General features: G+C 43.5%; 1 protein-coding gene across 2 annotated transcripts in view; it reads left to right on the top strand.

Moving 5' to 3' along the window:
* CHN2 (chimerin 2) overlaps positions 1-25,527 on the top strand; it is a 287,334-nt gene that overhangs the window by 234,948 nt on the left and 26,859 nt on the right. For both annotated transcript variants that reach the window (XM_070616121.1, XM_070616122.1), the window contains exon 7: positions 19,680-19,757. In XM_070616121.1, coding sequence (XP_070472222.1) covers positions 19,680-19,757 — 78 coding nt within the window. The remainder of the gene's footprint in view (positions 1-19,679; positions 19,758-25,527) is intronic.

A 25,527-nucleotide genomic window follows, 5' to 3' on the forward strand; every position in this document is an offset into this window, starting at 1 on the left:
GGTGGCAAGTAGACCTCTGGATTTTTAAATTTCCCCAGGCAATTCTAATGTGCAACAAAGTTTGGGAACCGCTGCATTCTTGGCCGGGTAATTCTTAGGGCCCGTGCCTCACACACCCTCAGAACAGATCTTGGTGACAGGCTCCACTTCTTCCAGGGGACCCACCACTCTTTGGTGACAATAGAAGTTTGGGGGAAAATTCAGATCCAGCCAATATTTATTGAGCTCCTATTATGTGACATGACCTGTGCTGGTAACTTCTTATGCTTTATCCTTAACCCAGCAGGGGATTCTTGCAAGGGCCCATTCTTAATGCAAAAAGCTGTGTTGTGATATAAGTGTAACCATCTGATCTTTATGGTCTATGACTTCCTGCTTCCAAGATGCTCCTCAGACAGAGTGATTTACAGGTCCCAGTGTGTTCACATGTGACAGAGAATGGTTTCACCAGGCCAGAGGTCATGGGGAGAGGGTGGGAAGAAGCCAAGATCCGAGGGCCTTATCCTATCCACGTTGAACTGAAATGTGTATACAAACTTGGAAGCAGCTAATTTTTTATGAAAAGTACAAAAATCATGTAAAGGTTAAAGACATGAGCACACAAGCCGGACTGATCTTGGTCCCAAAAGCCAGCTCTGTTCCTTATTAGCTGTGGGGCTGAGCAAATTATTTATCCTCCTGAGTCTCAGTTTCCCTATCCCGGTATCTACTGTCGGGAGTAATGAAGTAATGGGTGTAAAGTACACAGCATGGTGTTTGAATGAGTGTAATCTTTTATTATCATTATCATCATCCTCAGTATCAGGGTGCCCAGTTTAAGGAAGTAAATGTTGAAAATGGTCATCAGCTTCTCAGCCTTGTGAGCACGTGTGTGCCACTTTATATAATTCCTATGTGTTTACTCTCCCCCACCTTATGCATTTTTGCTAATTAGTAGCAACAATTCTTTTAATTATGACCTTTCTTTTCAATATAAGGACAAATCATTCAGCTGGGCCTTTGGCCTGGCCCAGCCACATTGAGGGTTTGTACCTGAGCCTTGTGTCTCCTGGGGGAGCGCTGGAAATGTTAACTTTGACCAGAATTTCTTGAAAATGTCAAGTTTGTCAGACACTCTTGTTATTCTCCCTTTCATATTTCAAGTCTACGGGTAATAATCTGAAGTTCTGGGGAGATGTTCTGTAACTCCAAATGACACAATTTGATCTCTTTTCAAGGTCAGCAATGATTTGTTTTAAAATCCTCTTGGCTTCAGGCCTTTTTGTTAGAGCATCGGTGTTTCTTAGAGTCCAAAACCTCTCTGGGTTCGGCTTCTTTGGACAGAATTGTTCCCTGACAATGCGAGGAAGCAAACGGCGGCTCATGGCAGGGAGATGAAGTGGAAGGAAGTGGATTGGGTGGTATTCTAGAAGCCTCATTCCATGGTGCTACTTTGCTACCAACTTGCTTAGGGCCCTGGGACAAACTACTCCACTTCTCTGGGCCTCAGTTTCCTCATCCATAAGATGAGAGGGTTGTACAGATAGCTGCTTACCCGAATCAGTAATTGATCTCGTCCCACTGTGTTGATCCATTTTATGATAATAACTTACTCTACTTTGTGCTGTAAAATAAATCATTATCATTTGATCCTGTTCATGTAGGGTGACTAAAACCATACTACTCCCTCTCCGTTGTTGGCTAAAGTAGTAAATTGCAGGGGAAACCATATGTTTTAAGCAGCCTGTCAAGCATATATTTCCCAAGAACCTACCTTCAGTTTACTCATTCATCTATTTGTTCTTTCAGAAATATTTATTGAGTGCCACACAGACAGGCAGTGTGCTAAAGACAGGGATATAGTGATGAGCAAGACAGACATGACCATGTAGAACTTAGGGTCAGAGTCAGAAGAAAAACAGTTACATAAAGAATGGTTTGAGCTAAGATAGACACAAAGGAAAGCTTCTTGTAGCAAGTGATGGGAGGTCCAGGGGAGGTTGGAAGGATGAATTGGAGTTGGCAAGGTGAGCAAAGAAGAAGGATGATGTCAGAGGGGATGAAGTGTGTTCTGAGGAGGTCCATGTTTACAGTTGCGGCCCCAGCTTGCTGGAACTTTAGGCATATACATATATAAACTCAAAATTTAAGTTATATACTGAGAAGAAGAATATTTTTTCAGGCAATAAAGGTTGGTATTCTCAGGACATGCCAAGTGTGGAGATTAGTCAAGACTAAGAAATAGACCTAGAGAAAGAGGGACTCTCCGGTGTGAAATACAGCAGTGATGAAGAGACAGCCCTGCACATGTCAGACTTCCTAGGCAATAAACACTTTTCCTAGTCCGTGAACTGCCTTAAGAGAGGACAAAGACTGGATCTTATTTGACCTTAGATTCCCAGAGCCTAGCATAGTGCCTAACACTTAGGGGATGTTCACTTAATGTTGGTTTGTTGGTTGGTTGATTGGTTTGTCGGTTAGTTGGTTGGTTGATTAGATGGGTGGATGGATGAATGGATGGAAGGATAGCAGGATGAAACAAAGAATGGATCAAAAGATGAATAGTTGGATGTATAGTTGGCTGGCTTACTAGCTGGCTAGATACATGAATGGGTAGTTAGTTGTGTGGGTGGATGGAGGAAGGGAGCGATGGATGGATGAATGGGTGGATGGTTAGATGGCAGAGAGGGGACGTAAAGTGTCTGGAGTAGTGTCTGATACACACATATAATAAATTGTAATTGTGTATTTTTGTTGTCCTACCCCATAAAAATACCTTATTTTCATATACACTAAAACATTTGTGTCTATAAATTCCCACTCATCGCCACAACTAGAAGGACCACAACTAAAATATACAACTATGTGTTGGGGGGACTTGGGGAGAAAAAGCAGGAAAAAAGAGTCCCACTCATTTAGCCTATTTTAATAGTGTACTTGGAACAGTGTTTTTCTCTTAATGGAAAAAATATACCCATTGTTTCACATGTGGGTTTGTTTTTGTGTGTGTGTGTGCGCAGAGAAACTAAAATACAAATGCATTATGCATAAAACCTACTACCATATGAAACACTGCCTGCAACCTGGGAAGTGAGCCCAAAGCAGCAACACCCCCAAGCTTCCACCCACTTCACACATGTACTCCTTCTCCTGAGGATCTTGGCAGTTGGTTTTGGGGCTTCTGCCAGAATACAACAGTTTTCTGGAAGGACTCAGGGCAACAGGCAAGTGGGCAGTTTCCTGTGGTTTCACATGGTTTAAAACATGTCATTTGGGGCCAAGGGACTGTTTCTTATCCATCAGGGGGTTTTGGAAAACAGGTGTGATGTCAGGACCTAGTGTCAGGGCCCAGAGATCCTGGAACTTCAGACTAACCGGCACCAGGGAGCTGAGAGGTCAGATGTGGAATGCTAGGATTCAGATGACACCCTGGGCTCTGTCCAGTGGGACGTCACAGCAACTCTGAGGGAACCACAAGAGCCAGCACGTTGCGTCCAAGTTCTGCTGGTGTACCAACCTGGGAATGAGTACCCAGAGGTGTTGCCTCCTGCCCTCCTACCTCGAACAGATGTCCTGAAGTGCACTTTAAGCCATCAACTATGGCCAGGCATCCTGAGCTTACTTTGCCTCTTGTTGCTACATCCATTGGCCCTGAATGACTCACCATGTGGGAGAGAAAGGACATGTAACGACCATCTCTACTCCCCACAGTGTCACCCAGGGCCAGTTGGCAGAACCAATACCAGTCTTCTTATGTGTGTATCATTCAGAATACAGCATGACCATTAGCTAAGCTTATTTAAAGAGTAATTGTTATTAATAATAATCACAGCTAACCTCTGTTGAGCCCTTGTTGTGTTTTGGGTACTGCAAACTAGGTGGATTATCTGTTTTAATCCTCAAACAATCCTGGGGTTAAATGTCAAGTATTAGTTTCCCAAACACTGGTGATACTAGATACTCATTGGCCTCACATGGTTCCAATTAAGTTTAGAAAATGCTGATTCCTTTAAACAGTACTGTGAATGGTAATTCTCCAAGAAGGGAATCTATTTAGAATTTTTCAAACTCCTTTAATCATAGAACAACTGAGAGTAACTGATATTTTAAGGAACACCAGTTTGAAACCTGAGTGGATGGAATGGAAGTGGGTCAACACAAAATATGCTTCATGTCCTGTGAACCTAGTCTAAGAACCTTTGGGAAGTGGGTCTAAGTCTAAACCACCATGGCTGGATTTGGCGTGACCGTCCTTGAAAATGGTTCCTCATAATATACCAAGGATGGGCTGGTGACTCCTGAAAAATACTGATGGTTTAATTTTAGAGAAGTGTCATCTGCTCCACCACTCTCCAAAAAAGTCTTCTATGTTAAAGGAGCGAGAGCTCCGTCTGCTGCCCTCACCCGGTCGTATGTGCGAGGTGTGGAAGTTGAAAGTAAAGATTCTGAGCCCATTCAGACGTCCACAGGGCCGCCGCTATTACTACATTCCTCAAGGGTCTGGAAGGCTCTTTCCTGAGTACATCACTGGGGCCTAGGACCAAAGCCATCAGCCATATTTTCATCCCAGGACCAATATGTGCTCTAATTTCTTCCTTTGTTCTGTTTGTTTTTCATAAATTCACATCCTGAAAGACACTCTTCTTACTTCTTTTCCTTCTGATATCATCAAAATATTTTAGGAGACACGCCTGCTTTGGCAGCACGTACACATCTTCAGTGCAACCTCAGATTTGCTCCACCAGGTGCCTCTGAAGAACTGCCATTTGTGATTAAAGTACTTCCAGCTTATGCGTAGCTCTCTGGTGATTCTGATCAAATTTGGATAACTGTATGTTTTTTAATTGTGGCAGATCATAAAGTAAAGGTAGTCTTAGGTAAACTCAGTTGTCAACACGTTCCTAAGATTAGGCCTTACTTTAAAAGCATCACCTGCGTAATCATTCAAGTTAATTTAGCCATTAAATTATATATGCATACATACATATAAAATGATGCCAAGCATGGATCTGAGCAATTTACAACTTACAACCTTAAACTGCGCATTTGATCATCTGTGAGGTGCCTACCATCATCCATATTTCACATTTGAAGAATTGAAGTACAAAGAAGTTAAGGAACTCGGCATAAGGTCACTCAGCTGGGCAGGGTTGGAGCAGGAATTTGAACCCAGAAAACTTACCTCCAGAGTCTTTACTCTTAATAAGGAATTCTTAGCAGACAAAAACCTTTCACCACTTTTAGAATTTAACTGCCACTTCTGTGACCATGGAGTTTGATAAGCACACAGTATTTTCAACTGAAATAGCACATGGCCAATTACAGTGGCTTCTTGCACCAACTCTTCAGGAGATGGCTGACACCTTTGGTTATTGATAAAGATAGAAAACAGAGCCATATTTCATTTTATTTATTTTAAGACTGAAGTGAGAAAAATTAAACTAGAAAACTTTTGAGTTATTTAAAATGGAGGATCCTCTATCCCAAATCATTACTGAAATATTACAAAATCTAAATTCTCATAGCTATATTATACACATTAAGAAGTAATTTTCTGGGTCTAAATAAATTTATTTAGAGAAAATTTGTGTTATATGAACATGATATTTATTCTTTATTCTTTTATCTCCTGACTCTTACAAACAATAATATATATCATAGAAACACTATTTTTATTTTAAAACTTTTGTGTCTGTTGGCTCAAGGTCAACATCTTGTCAGAGATTTAACCTAAGTCATATTTTTACATGAAGTAGTGTTCTCTCTTGCATTTTGGAACGATTTTAATTTATATCAATAGAGACCATAAAATGGCATGTTTTAGGCCCCACAGAGAGTGAATCCTATCTTAATACCTACTGGATTAAGAGTTTTCATTTCCAATAATGTTATTTAACCACTTGTTTTGCATCTGAGAGTTTCTTTAAATATATTATAGCTGTGAGATCCAGACTGTGGAAGATTCCACTACTTTAGATTTATCCAGTTTCTAGTAATGTTCAAAACTTCCCTAATTTTTCCTCTAAGGTAAAGACCTCTTAGTACAAAACATAACTGATGCAAACTGGGGGAAAAAACTTTTGTTTCTCTGTGGCAAAATTTTGCTTTTTTTCCTTCATTCCAACTATAAAGGTAGTACACTGAAAGTGATCTTGAAGGATAAAGAAAATATAGACATTGGTCTATTTCCTTACAGTGATTTCTTTTGCATTGGGATTTTTAAATATATTTGTAAGTATAGTACATTTATAATTTTGTACCCTGCTTTTCCACACAATGTATATTACAGCCATGTTACCGTACACTCTTCACAAACATCACTTTTGATTGTTGCGTGAGTGGCCTACTTATTTAGCTATTTCCTAATGTTCAGACATGCGCAATATATTCCATTCTTAATGTTAGAAATAATGCTGCTATGAATGCCTTTCTGTATTTAGGATCATTTCCTTAGGTTAAATTCTCAGAAATTGAATTACAGAATCTTAAAGGATATGAATATTTTGAAAGTCTTGATATATATGACCAAATTACTCTTTGAGATGATTTTAACAATGTACATTGGCAATTTCCTGCCTATGTTTCCTATGCTTTTTAATGTGTGTGTGTGTGTGTGGCTTGTTTAACTTGTGTAACCTAGGAGAGCACGACCGTTGACCAGATCTGTTGTTGCATAGTGGAAAGAGCTTAGACCTGCAGTCCTAGGACCTGGCTTTTTGTCCTGGCTCCACGACTAACTGGCCGTGAGAACCTGGGCAGCTAACTTACCATCTGCTCTTCATACCGTGGGGAGATTGGGCCAAACCGGGCACAGTCGTTTATTGGTAAACCTTTGTTGAGTGCTCTTTATAGTTAGAGATTAGAAAATGTGAAGGCAGGATCCTTTCTCAGGATATTGCAATCCTACTGCAGGACGAATATGTAGAGGCAGAGTCACGTGAAGTTTGGGAGTGTGAACTATGGAAGCAGCTGATCCTCTGTTCACATCCTACTTATTAATTGTGTGGGCTTGAGTAGCGAAAGCTCTCTTAGCCTCCGTTTCCTCATATGTGAAATGGGGATAAGAATACCTATGTCATAGGACCGTTGTGCAGATTGAATGAGAAAGTGGTTAATGTGCCTGGAACAATATGTGCTCAGTCATTGCTAGGATTATTTTTTCCTATTATGTTGCTGGTGTGATTCTAATACATTTGTTAACTTTTAGGTAGTAGGGAGCATGTGTGCAGAGGCATGGCTTCACAAAAGAAGATCACGTGTTCAGAGAATGGGCCGTGGGTTCTGAGCATTGAAAAAGTATGGGGGAGCGGGAAGAGGCCCAGCCTGTGTGGGAGGTCAGGGTCACAGGCCGATCTAAGGTGCTTCCAGTTCTGATAGGCTGTTGTGGCCCCTTCACAGAGGGGGAGTGCACCCCCCACCCAAAATTTGGTTTGGTGTTGAAGTTGATGTTATCATATGCCCATCGAGAGGATATGAAAGTTTTATTACTCACATAATGAGGCTTTCTGAGGAGAGCAGGACAGACTCCTCAGCAAGTCTGAAAATGGCTTGGGAGAGCTGGGAGGGACAACTGGCTTAGGACAGTGTGGTGGTTCGGGGCTGAGGCTGGGTGAGGGGGCCTGCACCGGCACCGGCTTCATGGTTTTGACTTCCTACTGGCACCAAGGGAGGAGGCATACGGGCCTTCTGACTGACCTGAAAGCTGTCAGCAGTCAAATACCAAAAATGGAGTCAGACTCTACTACATGGGCTGTGGTTTGATGATAGGCAAAGGAAAGCTTAGTGGCCTTCTTCCTTTCTTAAAAGGAAAAACAGTCTCTCTGGATCCCCGTTCTCCCCACCCCTTTTCGCTGCTCCCCCTCGCTCTCCATTCTGTGCAGTACTAGCTCTACAGTACTCTCTGCTCCAGTTGCTCTCCTCTCATTCTCTCGTAAAGCATCTGCTATCAGGTTTTCCCCCCACGACTCCTTGGGAACTGCTCTTGTCAGAGTGATCACTCACTTTGACAATACTAAATTCTTGGGTTCTTTCTCAGTCTCCAACAAAACTGACCTATCAGAAGCGTTAGGCAAAAGTGTCATCATTTCACTTGGCTTCCAGGATATCAAACTTGCCTTCTCTTTCTCTTTAGCTAGTTCCTTCTCATTTTCCTGATCTCTTGATGGTTGGAGTGTCCCAGGGCTCAGTCCTGGGGCCTCTGCTGTTCTCTCTCTCTACTCACTCTCTTGCTCTGAATCTTTCTACCCATGAAAACTCCCAGGAGGGTATCTCTGACGCCCATCTCTCCCTGGAACTCCATGTTTGTATGTCCAACTGCCGACTTGATGTGAATATTGCCAAAATGGAGCTCCTGACCTTCTGCCTCACTCTTGCCTCCCTTTCATGATCTTATTCATCTCGTATAATAGAAACTTCATCTATCTCGTCACTCAGGCCCCAAACAGTGCTGTTATTCCAGAGTCTTCTTTTTCTCTTGCTCTTCATGTCCAACCTGTCGGCTATCCAGAGTCTGACCACAGCTCACCAACCCTGCTGCTTCTACCAGCGTAGAAGCCAGTGTCTTCTCCTTCCCCGGATTTCGGCAGTAGCCTTCCAATGGGTCTCCCTGCTTCCACCCTTGCCCTTCTGCAGTTCTCAACACAGCAGGCAGAGCGAGGCTTTTAAAAAGTAATTCAGATCATACCACAAATCTGTTCAAAGCCCTCTGGTGGCTGCTCACATCACTCAGAGTAAAAGTGGAAGTCCTTACTCACTCCCACAAGGCCCTGGGTGCCACACGTCATCTCCTAGTCCACACCACTCCACCACTCTTGATCCTTACCGTTTCCTGAACATACCAGCCTTGCCCCTGTCTCAAAGCCTTTGCATTTGCTGAGCCCTCTGCCTAGAATGTTCTTCCTCCAGATGTCAGCACAGTTCACTCCATCACCTCCTGCCAGTCTGTGCCCTAATGTCACCTTCCCAATGAGGCCTTTCCTGACCACCTTGTTTTAAATTGCATCTTCCCTCCCCATCACTCTCTAGCCTATATTCTTGCTTTATTTTTCTTCATAGAATTTATCACTTTCTAGAATAATATATAGTGTACTTATTACATTATATGAGAGAGCAGAGATTTTTGTCAGTTGTTCACTCTTCTCTCTCATTGACCGTAAGCAGTGCCTGATATATAATTGATGCTTAATAAATATTTGCTGAAGGAGGCAAGGAAGGAAGGAAGAAAGGAAAGAAGGGAGGGAGGAAGGGAAAAACTATGTTTGAAACATGTCCAAGAATGATTTTATTGTGTTAAAACAGAGCTGAGGTCCAATTGGATGTGGTCATTTCATACTGAACTGTCTCTCTGAAATATTCATCCTTCACATTAGCATGACCCTCTCTCTTCCCAGAGCAGTGCTGGCTGGTGGAAGTGTCTGCATCATCACACATACTCTGACATTCCATCTGGGAGGCGCTACAGGGCCATGTACTTGGCATAAGGCTGGTCTTCCCAAGCCAGAATATGAGGTCCAATTGCAGAATTTGAAAATCCTAGTCACCGCTCACACAGGAGACCAGAATAAACTTAGATTCACATTTGGAAAATGCAAGCATCCATATTTCAGAAGTACTGAGTTCATAAATATCCTCAGGAACTATATTGGGCAGTATCAGCTGCACAGTTGTGAATGGTGTCAAGGACTATTCTGTTTGGGTGACTGTTCACTGTAAAAAGCACAGTAGAAGATTTGAGATATTTTTTGTAAAATTTTGAAAAACCATTTAATAGGTGTCTCTGTCATTTACAGCATGGGACAGTTTGCATGCAGAAAACAGCTGATTAGTTTTATCTTTTTCTTTTAATAAAGGTGCACCTGACTCCAGCTGCTGACCAGGGAGTCTGGTAGAAAAGCAACTTGAGGCCCTGTTTGATACTTTCTGCTCTGCAAATTGCCACACTGAAGTGTGACAAGAAAATGTTAATTCAGCAATCATATAGCCTCTGGCAGAGATTTCTAAGGCTCAACTGAGTGAGCAACAGTGGCAGGGAGGGGGTAGGAGAGAAATATACTTGGGCTCTATGATCCAGTTGTGTGCCACCAGCTGGAAATTGTGCATCTCTGACTTTTGTAGTAAGACCTGTGTCAGTCATTTTGGGCACCTAGTCCTTTGGGCAGAGATGGGAAGGTACATGACAGCAAGGGAAATACGAAGAAAAGGAGATGACTATGGAATGTGAGAAGAGAGTAAAATAGCACAAGAAGGAAATAGCAGCTGGGAACTCTGCAATAGCTGCTTCTCCCTTAAAATTTGCATTGTTAGCTTGGGTCTTAGTTTTACTAAAGGTTACCTAAAGTGTTGTAAAGCAATTTTAAGCAACTTGGTTTGACAAATGTTCCATTTCCTCGAAAATAATCCTGCCACTTAAGAAATCTAAGTTTTAAAGTTCTTGCTTAAGGAAATGGATTACTACCCTCTGATATAAAACAAAAATCAAACAACAACAGCTACATGTTGAAATATATGAGATGCTTAACGCAACCTCACAAGTCTTTCTCTGTAATGTGGAGTATCTTTTGTTTCTATATCTAAGCAGTCTGTGAAAAGCACCAGCAATTAGCCAAAATTGTTGACATCAGCCTCAATAAAACAGCTGGAAAAACGATACAGGAACGACAGTGATCATAACATTGGATGATCAATCAACCCAAGAAGCATCAGATTATTTATTTGCTTCCAAACAAGGTAGTTTGGTCCACTTTAGAGACCACACAGGCCTTTCACTTTGGGCTGAGCGCTGACTGTTCTGGATGATGGGAAATGAGTCGTGAGCGAGGCAGCGAGACCGGTCCTTCGGCCCTTTGTGTCTCTCGTGTTGAGAATGGCCATCTGTCCCTGCAGAACAATTGCAGCTGCAGCTGGACGTGTTGTGCCATCAGAGACAGAGGCCTCTCCTCCCTGGACCAGATGCAGCAGGTTTGGAGGTCACCGGGAGTTTTAGGAGTCGGCCAGGTCAACCTTCAACACCTGATGTTTTGATGAACTCAAATAAAGCCCGTCTTACTCAGCTTTAACTAACACATTGGCGGGAAAGATGGCAGAGGCCCACCCTGGTCTCTCTCATTTCTTTAGCTGTCATGAGAGTGAGTTTGCCGTTTAGTCATATCCCTTTTTGTCTTCCTCCTCTTTCAGCACTGCAAACCACAAGCAAAGAACATAGCAAACCCTCACGGGGCTGTTCTTAGGAAGAGCGAGGAAGATTTACTTGGCAGTGGAAGGAAGTGCTCAGAGTACATAGGATCAGACGGGCTGGGCTTAGGGGTGCTGATAAAAGAACACCACCCCTTTGATTATCACTCAGTAATTGGGGCTTATTTCACTTCATATTTCTAGTTTATTCACTTGCAAACAGGAAGAGGGAGCCAGAACTAGGGTGCCACGGAAAAGACCACAGTGAAAATCTTCCTGCCCCTTTCTCCCCCAGTCTCCTGTAGGAAGCTCGCTCTCTCTCTCTCATACATACGTATAATGTATTGTAGATACTGATATAATAAGTAGTAAGCATACACTCAGTATCCCCATATCCGGCTGTTAAAAGTATTTAAGTGTGACCCATAGAGTGAAAATAAAAGGAAAAAAACAGATTTCCCATTGCTGATCTGGGCTGAATGAATGCCTGCAGCATTTTCCCCAGTGTCTCCGGGCAGGATTTAACGTTTTGTGGCTTTGGAGAAACAATGTCCAGCCCAGACTCGTCATCCAACCCCAGAACCCCAGACGTATGTGTGGGAAGTGAACTGAGGGTCTAAGAAAAAAAAGGAGAGACTGTTGACTCTTTTTAAAATTAGAAGTCATTTTGATGGACGGCAAGGAAAATAGAAAGACTGCAAAAAAACTCGTATGTTTATTTTTCGTGCAACAAAACTTCCGTGAGTGCCAAGCTAGGGTTGGCTTCATGCTAGTCACTGGAGATAAAGTTAATAGAAGAACTGTGGGGAAAGCTCTGTTTTAAAAGTTTCTAGAAAGTCCCCTAAAAACAGAGAGGACGAATGAGTCCTTGTGGGCTGTTAGTGACCACCACTGCTGATCTGCTACAACTGGAGTGTCAGGAATTTCCATGGAAAGAAAATCAGGAGACCTGATTCCTTTCTCTCTCTCTCTCTCTCTCTCTCTTTTTTGGTGAGGAAGATTGGCCCTGAGATAACATCTATGCCAATCTTCCTGTATTTTGTATGTGGGATGCCTCCACAGTGTGAGTTGATGAGTGGTGTATAGGTCTGCACCCAGGATCCAGACCCACAAACCCAGGGCTGCCGAAGCAGAGCATGTGAACTTAACCACTACACCACCGGACCGGCCCCAGGAGACCTGACTCTATTCCCCCAGACATGCCTGTTAGGACCTCAATTTCCTTATCTGTAAAATGAGAATAATGACACCTGCTCTACCTTCCTCAGAGAAGAAAGAAATATAATGTACTGCACAAATATATGATGCTACTTTTAATATTATTCTAGTCCCAAACCTGGCTGTGTCCCTTAGGGCCTGACTCCACAGGGTACCCCTGTTTCCAGTACCCCATCTGCGATACCAGAAATCTGGTAGTTTGGTCAGAAGGAAACCCCCAAGGGCATAGCCCCTGGATTTTATATCCAAGACTCACAAGAGTGATTTGCCTAGCTAAGTAGATTGTGATGATGATAAGCCTCTATGGTGGTCCTTTGACCTCAAGATGTTTTACAGCCACGAACAATCATTCATTCATTCTGCAAAATTTAGTAAGCACCTACTTCGTGCCCCACCAGAGGTATGACACTAGGGTCTTAACTGTGGTGAAAGAACACGCAATACCTGATCTCATAAAGCTAGCAGTCTGGTGGGGGTCCATACACAATAATTTAAAAATCAAACTAATAGGTTACCATTATAAATTCTCAAGGTGACAGGAAGAAAGGCATTGGAAGTGAGGCTGGAAAGGTGGGCATGTAGGCCGTGGTATGGATTTTTGCCTTTAGTTTAAGAATCTGTGGAGGTTTTAAGTGGCATGATGGGAGGTGGGGGTGGGGTGGAATAGAAACGTGATCACATGTGGGGGGATGTCGAGCATTTACCACATTCCTACTTCAGTGGTCTCTAACAATCCCCCTGAATTGAAGCACTTGCCATGAGTGCAGCAGCTCTCAGGGCTCAGAGCACATTAGAATCCCCTGGAGGATTTTCTTGAAAGTCCAGGGCCCATCCGCAGAAGTTCAGATTTAATTGTTCTGCTGTGGAGTGTGAGCGTGGTTTGTGTTTGTTTGTTTGTTTGTTCCCCAATGATTCTAATGATCATCAAGGTTGACACCCACAGGTTCAATGGAAAACACAAGACAGGGGTCCTCAAAGTGTGGTCCCAACATCATCCATTTCCCACTGGCCGAGCGAGAAACCCTGGGGCGGGGCCCAGCAGTCTAGGTTGTAACAAGCCTTCCAGGGGTCCTGAGTTTTGCCCCATGTGAGATGCACTAGCTGTAGAGGGTTGCAGGCAGGAGACCTCGGAGTCCATCTGGGTCTAGATCTCCTTGTAGGATAGCCCTGTGATGGGGCGCACATCATGGAACTTCCGTGACCCTCGGTTTCTGCACCTGTAAAAAGAGCTGGAGGAATTAGATGAGCTTAAAGGTTAACTATGACGTTAAGAATCTATTATCTATGCACACTAAACCCAACAAAGTTTTTATAATGTAATTCACAAAATTTGTATTTGTATATAACGGAAATAGAACGTAATCATTGTAGGAAACTCAAAAAAAAAAAAAAAACAGGAAAGAATAAAGAAGAAGATAAATTTCGATTAAAATTCCTTTACCCAAAGATAGCTGTTGCTTATCTCCGACAGTTTTGTGTGTTGGAGATATTTTGGTGTGTTGCCTTCTGATGGTTTCTGTGTGCATCAACTTACAAAACCAGAAATCATACCACGTAGGATTCAGGAGCCTACTTCTCATCTAGCATTACATCAGGGGAATATCCCTTCATCATTAAAAGTTATTTTAATCATCTTTGTTAGTGTCCACATATTCCATTATATGTTTATACCATAATTTATTTAACCTTTCCCCTATCTTGGATATTTCAGCCTTTTCTAATTTCTTGATATTGTTATGATGACTATCTATCTATCTATGTAGTTCTTTGTCTGAAGACCATCTTCAGAGAATCCTAGAAATAGAATCATTGGGTCAGTGCACGTGAGGCATTTGTTACACTGCCAACTGTTTTCACAGACAGAAGCCACTCCAGACAAACACCAGCAGCATCTTAGAGAGCGCTCCTCGTACCCCTTGCCAGCATTAGTAATATTGATTTTTGCTTCATGCTCTGCCATGGGGCAGCAGAGGCCTGCAGCTGCAGGCTAGTGTTTATAGCAGGGGTATTGCTTGGGCTTTCAGCACCTAAGGGGGCCTCAGACTCAAGGGACAGAGAAGTGAGAGGGACCCCAGGGGCACAAGGAGTGGGGTTGGAATAGTGTGAGGGACTATCCAGGAACTGTGGATGACATTTCCAATGACCCTCCTTAAAACGCAGAACAGGAATTTACTGGAAATCTGTGGAAGAATTGCTGGTTGATGGTAAATTACCTTTTCTAGAACTGAACTAATAAGGCAGAATGTCTTGGTCCCCAGAGGTTGACTTGCTTGAGCAAGGTGGAGAAAGGACCATTGGTTAGATGAATTTCTGTGGTCCCCTCTGGGCTTACGATGCTAGGCTATTAAAGCCAGCACAGAGGGCAGAGCCTCCCTCTTTTTCCCACCATCCCTTACCCCTGGGCACTTTACACGTACACAAGCACCCCAGTGGGCTTCATGTTCCTGTGTCTGCCTGCCCACTGACCCATCCTTGCCTCATTGACTTCGCCTGACAACCTTCCCCTGCCTTCTTGTAACCTGATTCCTTCTTGCATCCAGGATCCTAATCATAGAAAGAAAGAACAGTAAGAGGACCTAGAAAATAGAATCCCAACCCTTATTTATAAAAAAAGGAAAGGGGAAGTGGTGAGCTTATTGCACCATTTATTTATAGCCCCACCTACTTCCAAGAGTATCTTAAGTAGTACCTGCTTTGAAAGAGGCCTCAGACAAAACAAAGGCTCCTCTTTCAAAACCAGACCAGGGAAACACCAGCCCTGCCAGTGGTTAACAGGTTAACAGTGGAGATGAGAGTCAACCTGGCATTGAACCCCTGGATATTTTTAAATGTGAACATTATTTGGATGAGAGGCAGTTTGGAGGGGGGTTAAAAGCATAGATTGAGTGTATGCCCAAAAGGACTGAAAACAGGTGTTCAAACAAAAACTTGTTCAAGAGTGTTCTTACAGCACTATTCACAATAAGCAAAACAACCCAAATGTCTATCAACCGATGAATGGATAAACAAATTGTGCTGTGTCCCTTCTCTGGATTATTATTCAGCAAGAAAAAGCAATGACGTACTGATATAGCATGGATGAACCTTGAAAACATGCTAAGTGAAAGAAGCCAGACACAAAGGCCACGTATTGTATGATTCCATTTGAAGGAAATATTCGGAATAGGCAAATCCATACAGATAGAAACCAGATGAGTAGTTGCCAGGGGCTGGAGGGAGAGGGGAATAGTGAGTGACTCCTTAATGGGTATGGGATTCCATTTCAGGTGATGGGAATGTTGTGGAACTACATAGTAGTAATGGTTGCTGAACATTGTGAATGTACTTAATGCTACTGAATTGCTGAATTGTACACTTTAAAATGATTAAAATGGTAAATTTTATGTTATATGTATTTGACCACAATAAAAAAAAATAAACTTGTTCTTGGGGGAAATAAAAGCAAAGACTTAATTAGCTGTGTGTGGGTTCTAATCTTAGCTCCATCACTTACCAGCTGTGTGACCTTGGCAAGTCACTTAAACTCTCAGTTCCCATTTCCTCGTCTTTAAAGTGGGTATAATTGTAACAGTACCTACCTCATAAGGTTATAAATCTTGAATGAGTCAATATATGCAGAGTGCTTAGTAGCTGGCACATAGGAAGCATGCTGTAAATATTTGTTATTAATCTAATCAGGTATGCTCAACTGGGTGCAGTTTTGCCTCAGAGGAGATACTTGGCAATGTCTGGAGAGATTTTTGATTGTCACAATTGGGGGGTTCTGGCATCTAGTGTGTAGGGGCAAGTGATGCTGCTAAACATCCTACCATGAACAGGACAGCCCCCACAACGAGGAATTATCTGGCTCCAAATATCAGTAATTCCAAGGTTGAAAATCCCAGATTTAAACAGAGCGTGTAGAGAAATGTGCTTCATCTAATGAACGTGTAGATAAAAATGGTCCAGATAGAGATTTTTGTTAGAAAAAGACTATAAGCCAAAGTATTAAATGTTCACCGTGTCTAGTGCACTTATGTGAGTCATTGTGGGGGATACAAAAGAAATGAAGGTGTTGTCCTTGAGAAGCTTGGGTAGAGAAGAGCTCTGTGTGATGGAGTGATTTAGGAGGAAGTTTTTACCAAGAGGCATTTGTTATCATTTTTCTTTATTCAGAGGGTGATCTGGGGTCATCCACACTACTCACAATAATGCTCACTCAATGCCAACACTTCTGGTTCCCTGTAAAGATGCGTCTTAAGTGAATAGTGTGTAGTTCCTTCACATGTCTGAATGTGTCTTGTGTTTGGGTAAATTCTATTGAACAAATATCCGAAAAGAAATCACTGTCACAAATAGAAATAAAAATTACTTGTTTGAGTCAAGGCACAGACACAAGAGAAAATATTAAATCTCCTTGTATTCAATCACCCATATACCAGAAGCAAAAGGAGATTCTTTCTGCCCACTTACCATTTAAAGAGTTATTTCATCAGATTCTAAAACCATATATCCATATAATTAGCCTAGTTCAGATCACAGAATCTCTTCTCACACAGAATGGCTCCCCATCAAAAGGTCTCTGTTGATTTGCTAGCTGTGAGGGCTTGGGAAGGGACCCTTATTCCTCCTCTGTCCTTCTGCCCTTAGGCTAAGGATAGAAGCCTTTCAAAAGTATGCCATGCCTTCACTCAATCTCTGTGAGTGGCAGTTGTCCTTTGGCGTTGGGCAATGGGAAGGAGGGCTAAGGAGTCTGGTGGAGCCCTCCAGGAAGGCAGACCTCCAGAGGTTCAGGTCCTTGGAAGCTAAGCATGGCGATGGGTGATCATGGCTGGGGCGAGGGACCCTACCCCATGTAGCCACCTTTGCATACCTTCCTCTACAACTCTGACCTCCTATCCACGAGGTACTTTCTGGCAACTTCTGTTTATTCAGTGCCTGCTATGGCAAGGAATTTTATCAGACACTCTTGTAGGAGGAAACAAAGACGAATTAGACATAGAGCGTGTCACAATGAGTTCTCAATGTGGCAGGGATATAAGACCTGTTATAAGTCACTCTAGTATAAGATAGAAAGTGATCAGGGCAATAAGAAAAATGTAGAAAGACTGCTATGGGATTTCAGAGGAGAGAGTTTGTCTCCAATGGGGAGTTTGGAGAAGTCTTTTTGGAGAGGGTAGCAATTGAGTTAGAAGATGAATGTTGGTGAAAATGTAGACACATGTTGAAATGACGCTGGAATATGCTAAAGGACAGAGCAAGCGACAAGGTGAGAAGTTGAGTATGTAGGGGAAGAGGTTTTGTAGGATTTGTGGAGGGGAGTGTGGGGGAATAGATGAGCTGGATAGATTGAGACAAGCTCATGAAAAATCTGCAATGCCAGGACACAGTTAAGCCATGGAGAATCACTGATATTTTCTGAGCAGACGTGGAGTGGTGACTGGACTAAGAAGACGGTTGTGCAACTGTGTGTAAGGCAGACTGGAGAGATATCAAGGGTCTGCGTTATTGTGGGGCAAGAATGGTAAGGAGGGGGCAGCCTTGGCCAATGTTTCAGATAAAGCATTTGGCAGGACCAATGGCAGGGTGTGGCATCACATCAGCTTACTTAGGCACGAGGACTGGTGTTCAGGAGCACAGGTGCTGGACGCAGATGTTTTGGGTCCTAGTTCTGGCTGTGCCGCTTAAGCCAGCTACGTGTCCTTGGGCAAATTGCTTCACCTCTTGATGCCTCAATCTCTTCATCCAAAAATTGGGAGTAAAAGTCTTGTTCCTCATACACATGAGCTGAAGAGTAAATGAGTGAGCGCATTTAACACATTCTGAATATTGTCTGTCACAACCTAAATTATTGTGCTCAATAGTTCAATATAAAAATTGGCTGTTATTATTATTGAAGGTAACGAGAGGGTAAAATGGGAGGATGCACTTCTGAACTAAGTTGGAATCATGATAATTGCCAGGAATAAAGAATTACACAAGGAAAAGATTGGCCTTTTGTTCGTCTCCACAAGGCTTCTTGGAGGGCCTGGAATGTGGGGCCACGTCTCAGTAGAGGACAGGGTGAATTCACGGACTGTCCATCTACATAATGGTCCAGCCAGCTACATTCTTCTTGCTTTCTGCTTGTAAACGCATTGATTTTACTGTCTGGCATTAGCTGCATTAAACTTTCCCAACAGATCAGCAGTACTCCCAAGACATAATGATTTCCTCACTTCTGTTAATGGAGAGACCTGGGACCAAAATCCTATGGTCTCAAGGGAGACTATCAAACAGATGATGCTTTTAAGAGCAAGGAGGACATTAGGCTTGGGCACTAAAGAATGAACATTGAGGATGTTTTATTTAAAAGAAAAGTGACTATGATGTTTTGGCTTTAGTTTACAAATATTGTCTTGTCTATATGCCTTGGGGGGGTTGTTTGTAGTTGGGGGGAGAAGAGAGACTGGGGGGTATTCTGGAGCAAGACATCCTTCCTCTTATTTTGAAACTTTGGCTGTAGGACTGTAGGACTCAGAGCTGAAATGCTATGCTCGTCTTCCATGCCCCATTTGGTGGTCACACTGTTCTAATTTAATGCATATGTAAGAATAAAAATTAAGCTTTCAAGTGCTGGGGCAGATTTTTTTAAAAAGAGATGCAAGCTTTATCCCTATAAGATTAAACAATCATCAGGATTTAAAGGTTTAATCTGCTGGAGTTCAGCCCAGGATGGGGTGCAGAGCCCCAGAATAATTGGATGCAGCCTCAGGCTTTGAACATCAGAGCTAGTTGGGGTGTGCGTGTGTGTGTGTGTGTGTGAGAAACATGCTAGCGAATATTTGAGGTTTCTCCTTTGCAAAGGGCTGTGACAGAGGAATAAAGCTGCCTGCCCCTGCCTCCTCCATTGATTCTTCAGTGGCTGTGCACATGAATGTGTGCTATTGTTCCAGGCACACGTCGGCCTTAAGAAATAGCACAAAACAGGCCCGTCCTTATTCAGACGCAGAGCCCCCTCCATCACTCAAACCAGCCCTTCCAGGTCACATGCCGGAGGCCTCTGCAGACAGGACGCAGCTGCCTCAAATCTGCTGCCTAACATTTGCCGCGGTTCGAAAAACCTGACAGCCCTGAGCTCCCCAGGCTCAGCAGGGGGAACTAGAAAGATCTGAGGTTTGGGCGCTATGTTTTCCCAGGAACTGTGGCTGGAAAATGAGAAAAAGTGTGCCGTGGTTCGGAAGCCTAAGCAAGGCAGGAAGCGCCAGGAGCTGCTGGCCGTGGCCTTGGGGGTGAAGGTGGGAGTCAAAGGTGGCTTTCTCTGGCCCCCTCTCAAACTCTTTGCCTGTCCACAGATCTCCTCCCTGGTCCGCAGGGCCGCCCTCACGCACAACGACAACCACTTCAACTATGAGAAGACACACAACTTTAAGGTAAGCACGCCTCTGCATTCTTTCTTCTGTTGTAAAAGGGCAGGTGGAGAGGTACAGTTTATGGTTCACATATGGTCTTTGGTTGTAAAGTAATGAGACAGCGAATTCCTTTGCTTTCCACGATAAGCTGCATGCAGACCCCGTTGCTTTTATGGAACCTCAGAAAGCAGTTTGCTTGACGCTGATGCCTAGAAACACCAATATGTATGTAAACTTCATTCTGGAGAATTGGGCCCATTTCCTCTTCCTATGCCTATGGCCAGTGAGAGGAAAACAGAGCATGCCCACTCTGTGGCATTTAGAGATCTGGGGTGAATGTGGAGCAGTACTTTTCCACTCAGAGCAGCAGTAAAGACTCTTGCTATCTCTGAGTAAGTGAAAACAGTTGCCCATTCACATTCTGTGTTTCGTCTTTTGTTTTCCGAGATGCTCACTCCTTTGGTTTATGTGTAGACAGCTGTGAAAGCAAATGATGACAGGAGATACCATCCAGTCGCTTTTGTTTGTACTCTGGGTGCAGGGGGCACCCTGGCAGCCTGGCCAAGCTGCCTCCCGTCGCAGCCTTGATCCTGCTCACCAGACCAAACAAAAAGAGGTGTAAAGCGGGTGGGAGTTTAAGTGGATTTTCCCATGCGTATTTATAAACTAGAAGTGCTGCTATCTTTATTTCAGACCAGCACTTGTAGAAACGGCCTGCCATTAGAAAATTATGGCCTATTTCCTTTGCCCTGGTATGTTTTCCAAGAAGGGCTGGGAGGAGATTCTGATGCCAAATTGCCTGGCTTGAGATGCTGTTGAGAGGAGGAGAGACAGGATGGAGTTAGAGGTTTTACCCCAGCAAATGGGCTGTCAATTAGGAAGCTGGAGAGAATGGAGATGAAGGATCCAGGAAGACAAGAAGAGGCAGGGGCCCCAAATTGTGTTTTAAACTCTTACCTCCTTTAGGGCCCATAGCCCAGTGACTATTGAAAATTGATAGCCCCTTTGTCAGAGGTGACCAGGCAAACCGATTTTATTCTGTTGCTTTCCGATCCTTCCTAAGGACAAATGTGTGTCTATTAAATATATGTCCGTGTTAGTTGGGTCTGTTTGCCCTGCTTCTGTTTTTAGAAAGCAAGCAGCTCAGGCATTTGCATGCTATAATTGAACTGAGGAATGGAGTTATTCAGCCCTCCATATTTAGCATGAGGATGAAGAATTGCATTATATAGGTCCTCATCTACGCCACTGCTCTTGATATTTCTCCCATCACTGAATAGTGACAGGTCTAATCTGGGGCACAGAAAGTCTTTGTTTTTTCTCTTTCCTGTTTCCTCTGTTTACCCTCATTAATTTTTTTGCCTTGAGAATGTGTTTTTCTGACTTTTGGCAGAAATCTTGATTCTTTGCATCTTGTGAATGCACTACCATGGATGGGAGGGTGGATCTTCTTGGACTTGCAAATTCTTTTCCTTCCTCTTGAAAATTCCAGCTCTTTTGGCTGGAAGATACAATTGGAAGTATGCCCTACCTTGATATGTGTTTGCACGGGATAGCTTCTCTGTGTATATACTGTGTCTGAGCTTGTGTGGAAAGCACACAAGTATATTTAGGTGATTGATCATTTCAAGACTAATTTCAGTCTTTTTTAGTCTTAGATCTCTGAATTGGAAATGAAGACATTTAAAATGAAAAGATAGTTCAATCTTATTCTCTTAAATAGTACTGTTGCTAACATGATCTATATTTATTTATCACTTAAGAATATCCACAGCTTTTTAAATGTTTGCTTAAAAAGTCAATACGTGTTTGGTGAAATCTCTTCTAACTTACAGCTGTGGAGAGAGGCAAAGGCAGAGAACAGACAGGTTGTTGGAGAGGAATATACAAGCCAGACAGGAGTGTTTCTCTTCCGAGTTTTAAATAGCCATCTTTGAAACATAGCAGACCCTTGAGTCTCTGTGTCAGTTGATTGTGGCTTTCATTGGTGCTGCTCGTGCCACTGTCCTTAAGAATGAGTGGCTGGCGTGGGAGGGGGTGGTTTCCTCTGTCTTTCCTTGCCTCTTCCACCCTCATTCGGCCCTCTCCTCACCCCCAACTAACTTTAAGTGAGAACTTTGCGTGGTCTTTGGAAAAACATTCTAAAAGCAGGTCAGTGCTATAAATAGAGCAGTGGGTTTTTAGTAACACGCCACTGCACTAACTGAAGAAAGAAAAAATTCTTATCAAAGGTTCCTGCCATCTGCTTGGAATTAGGATAAAATTAAGACATAAAACAAACTTTTTCTTCTAATGGGCTTCTTTTTCTTCTTGACTTCTAATGGGCTTTATTCTGAAACTTTCTTGATTTGTAATTTGGGTTATTATTTGAGAATATTGTGTGCATGGCACAAAGTGAGTGTTCAATAAAAAGAACAAATAATCACATTTTAATGCTTATCAGCACACAAGCCTTGCTAGGCCCTGTCTGCACGCTCATCTAAAGGCCTCTTACCAGAGATTCGAATCTGCCAGCAGATCCTAATGCCTCACCCCACAACAAGATTTTTTGCCCCAGTCAGGACTAGTCCCCCACGTAAAATGCCCTCTCTTCGCTCTCCCCGGGAACTTTGTCAAGAGGAATGAATAGAAACTCCCAACACTGTACAGTTGGGAACTCCCGCTCCATTCTTTCAGAAAGCTCCCAGTCACTGCTCTTCAGTGCACGTCTACTGTCCTTGCTTTCAAATAAAGTGTGTCTAGGAAAAGGCAAAATTCAGCTCTGGGAACAAAAGCTTTTGGAAGCAAAGTAAAGTTGTGCCTCATTTCCTGCAATAATTATGTACTTTCAATGCTGTATGCAGGTGCAATTGTTGCTAATTTAAATCCTAAATTCTCTGAGGTTACTTGCACCTACTAGGCACTATGAGATATTTGTTGGAGGAAGGATGACATTAACAGACTCCTCTCTAAAATGAAAACTCTTTGATAAACAGAAAAACAACTCCTTTATTTAACTTATTTTACATCTGCATGTCTGTTTAGCTAGTTGACTTAAAGAGGCACTCTCCTATAGGTGGTAGATGGGCTACCCTAATCCGCTTTGTGGCTGAGCTCTAAAATCTTCAGGCCAGTGAACCCCAGAGTCCCGACAATCTGGATAACTGTCCTTCCTTCCCCTCATCCCTAGCGTTCTCCATGCCCCATCCATACTCCCATCCCCATCCATCCCCCCACATCCCTTTCCCGGCACTCTGCCAGCTGTACTTTTCTCCATAACACTGATCACCAGCTGACATTGTACATATTTATCTGTGTGTTTGCCTTCCCCTTACCAGATGGAAACACCCCACCCCATCCGCCCACCCCTCACCCCTAGTGGGCAGGGATTTTTGTCTGTTTTACTTCCTGCAGAAACCCCGTGTCTAGAACAGGGCCTGGCCCAGAGTGGGCTGTCAGTAACTATTGGTTGAAGGCATATGCAGCAGATGTCGTATGGCCCATCTACCTAAGAGGACTTTCCCTCCTCACACCCCACCCGACAGTTTGCCCTCATTTGTGGCTTGTTGCACTTGTGTGAATTATGCTTGAGTCCTTCCAGGTAGTAGGTCCTTGCCAGGGTCACCAGACTATGCCAGAGATACAGAGACCATATCAGGGTGTGTCAGGCCAGCTCTCGTTCCGTTCGCAAGAGGGTCTGGCCATACAGAGCTACCCAGAGTCTTATACTTGGGGGAGGTGGGGGAGCAGGTACCCTGGCTTATTCCTGTTGTCCCAGCTTCCTGTGTGGTGACTCTCAAAAATGGCCTGGTCTGGACTTAAGTTAAATGGTTACCCAACTTACCCTTTTATGTCCTGACTCTCAATAGACGGAGGCTGCACATTAGTATCCTGTTCCCGTGATCCACCATGTGCACATGTGTGCTCATGTCACATGCAACTTCTAAACACACCTACCACCCCATAAGATCCTGGGGCCAGGACTAGAAGTTCAGGAGGTAGAGAGTGTGTCCTGGTGCTACTGCTAGGACTCCTCTCCAGGGTGTGACAGCACCACCGCCTCCCACTGTGGGGTTTGTGGTCCATTTATGGTTTCTATGCCTCTCGTTGGTTTTTGCATTCTTATCAGCCTAGTGGTCATTTGCTTTGGAACAAGCCATTTTTGTTCCCACATGCAAATTCCTCTCTTTTCCTCCTCCTCCTTGACCTCATAAAATGTGTCAGCCCTTCGTCCCCAGTACTCCACCTGCCTTGGGTTCTCACGGACATGCAGCGGCCCATCGTCCTTCCATACCCGTCTTGATCTCTTTCTGTGCACCGGGGGAGCAGAGCCAGGGGTGGTCGGCTATGCCCACACTTTGGCACAGGCAGAAATTAACTTCAGAAATGGTTGTGGGTTTTATTTTCTTCCTTTTGTTTAATCATCAGAGAAGGTTGTTTTGGCAGAAACACGTCTACAAGGAAGAATTTAAAGGAAAGACAGACTTCATCGCCGTGAATATAAAACGAGGGACTCAAAGTGAGACTGGAATAAATGGGCTTGGAAATATTGGGCTTTATGAAGAAAATATGGTTTCTGCTCCCAAAGTGCTATGAAGAAGAGTCATTTTTATCTACCTCCTACTATAGCCTGGCTCTACCATTATCATTACTAAAACTCCCTCTTTTCAAGTAATAGAAACCCCAGAAACTGTCTTAAGCTAACTAAGAGGCTATTATACAGGAGGGTCTCCTAGAGCCCTTGGGGACTGCTCAGAACTCAGGCAGGGGAGGAAGAGGAACTGGGAGTACACCTGGACTCAGGTTCTCCTTCTCTTCCCCCTCCCTCCCTCTCTCCCTTCTTCTCTCTCCCTCTCTCCCTGCTGCTTCATTGCTCTCTGGGTATCAGCCCCATTGTTCTCTCCCTGCACAAAAATGTCTTAGTCCCTATGGTCTGCAGAATATGGCTGATGATAACTCCCCAGTTTATATGTTACAAGACCAGCCACAAAATCCCAGTTCCAAGTTTCTAGGAAGACAATCAGAATAGCTTAACTTGGACCAGGTGTCTGCTGTGGTCAGGTCACTCTGGCCACGAGCTCATTCCTGTAAACCCGTGGATGGAGCTACAGGATGCCTGGGGTGGACAGTGCCCAGGTTATATGTGAAAGACAGGTGTCCTCCTGGGTAGATAGCCGGACGACTATCATCAGCCTCAGCTGTAATCCTTTCCTCCTTGTTTTGAAGAATTCCCCTTCAAGTTTCACATCAGAGTCCAGCTCTTTCCACTGGGTTCTGCATGAAGTAGATCATGAAGCTACTCTGAGCCTAGAGGTTATTATTAATATTAATACCTGCATGCCTGGGCATCGTGCAGCACAAGTTAGTCTTGTCCTCTGTCTGGGTATCAGGAAGGGTCTCTACACTTTCGGTTCCATCTTTTATACCGTGTACCATCACTGTTAGGCCATTTTGGAGCCAAGACTAGCCCTTAGCAAAACTGGGAAGTCAATGAGGTTTGTCTCCAGCAAACTCTCCCCCCTCCACCCCTGCATTGTCTCTCTTGCGTCCCTCCCATTGGTCCTGTCTGCTGGGTGACTCCGTCAAACCATCCTGCTAAGACCTGCCAGCCCTGGTTTCTAGATCTTAGCTTCACCTTCTCCACTTCATTCCTTCAGAGGCTTTGCATTCTGCTAATAGGCTACACCTTATGGTTAAATTGAAATATCACCTGTTTCCTGACAAACCAACCTGGCAATTTACTCAAAACCCTTTCTTCTGTGATTCACCAAGATTTCCTATTGCTCCACAGATAGTATGCACTCAATTTTAA

Source organism: Equus przewalskii, chromosome 4 (assembly GCF_037783145.1).
Source record: "Equus przewalskii isolate Varuska chromosome 4, EquPr2, whole genome shotgun sequence".
NCBI lineage: Eukaryota > Metazoa > Chordata > Mammalia > Perissodactyla > Equidae > Equus > Equus przewalskii.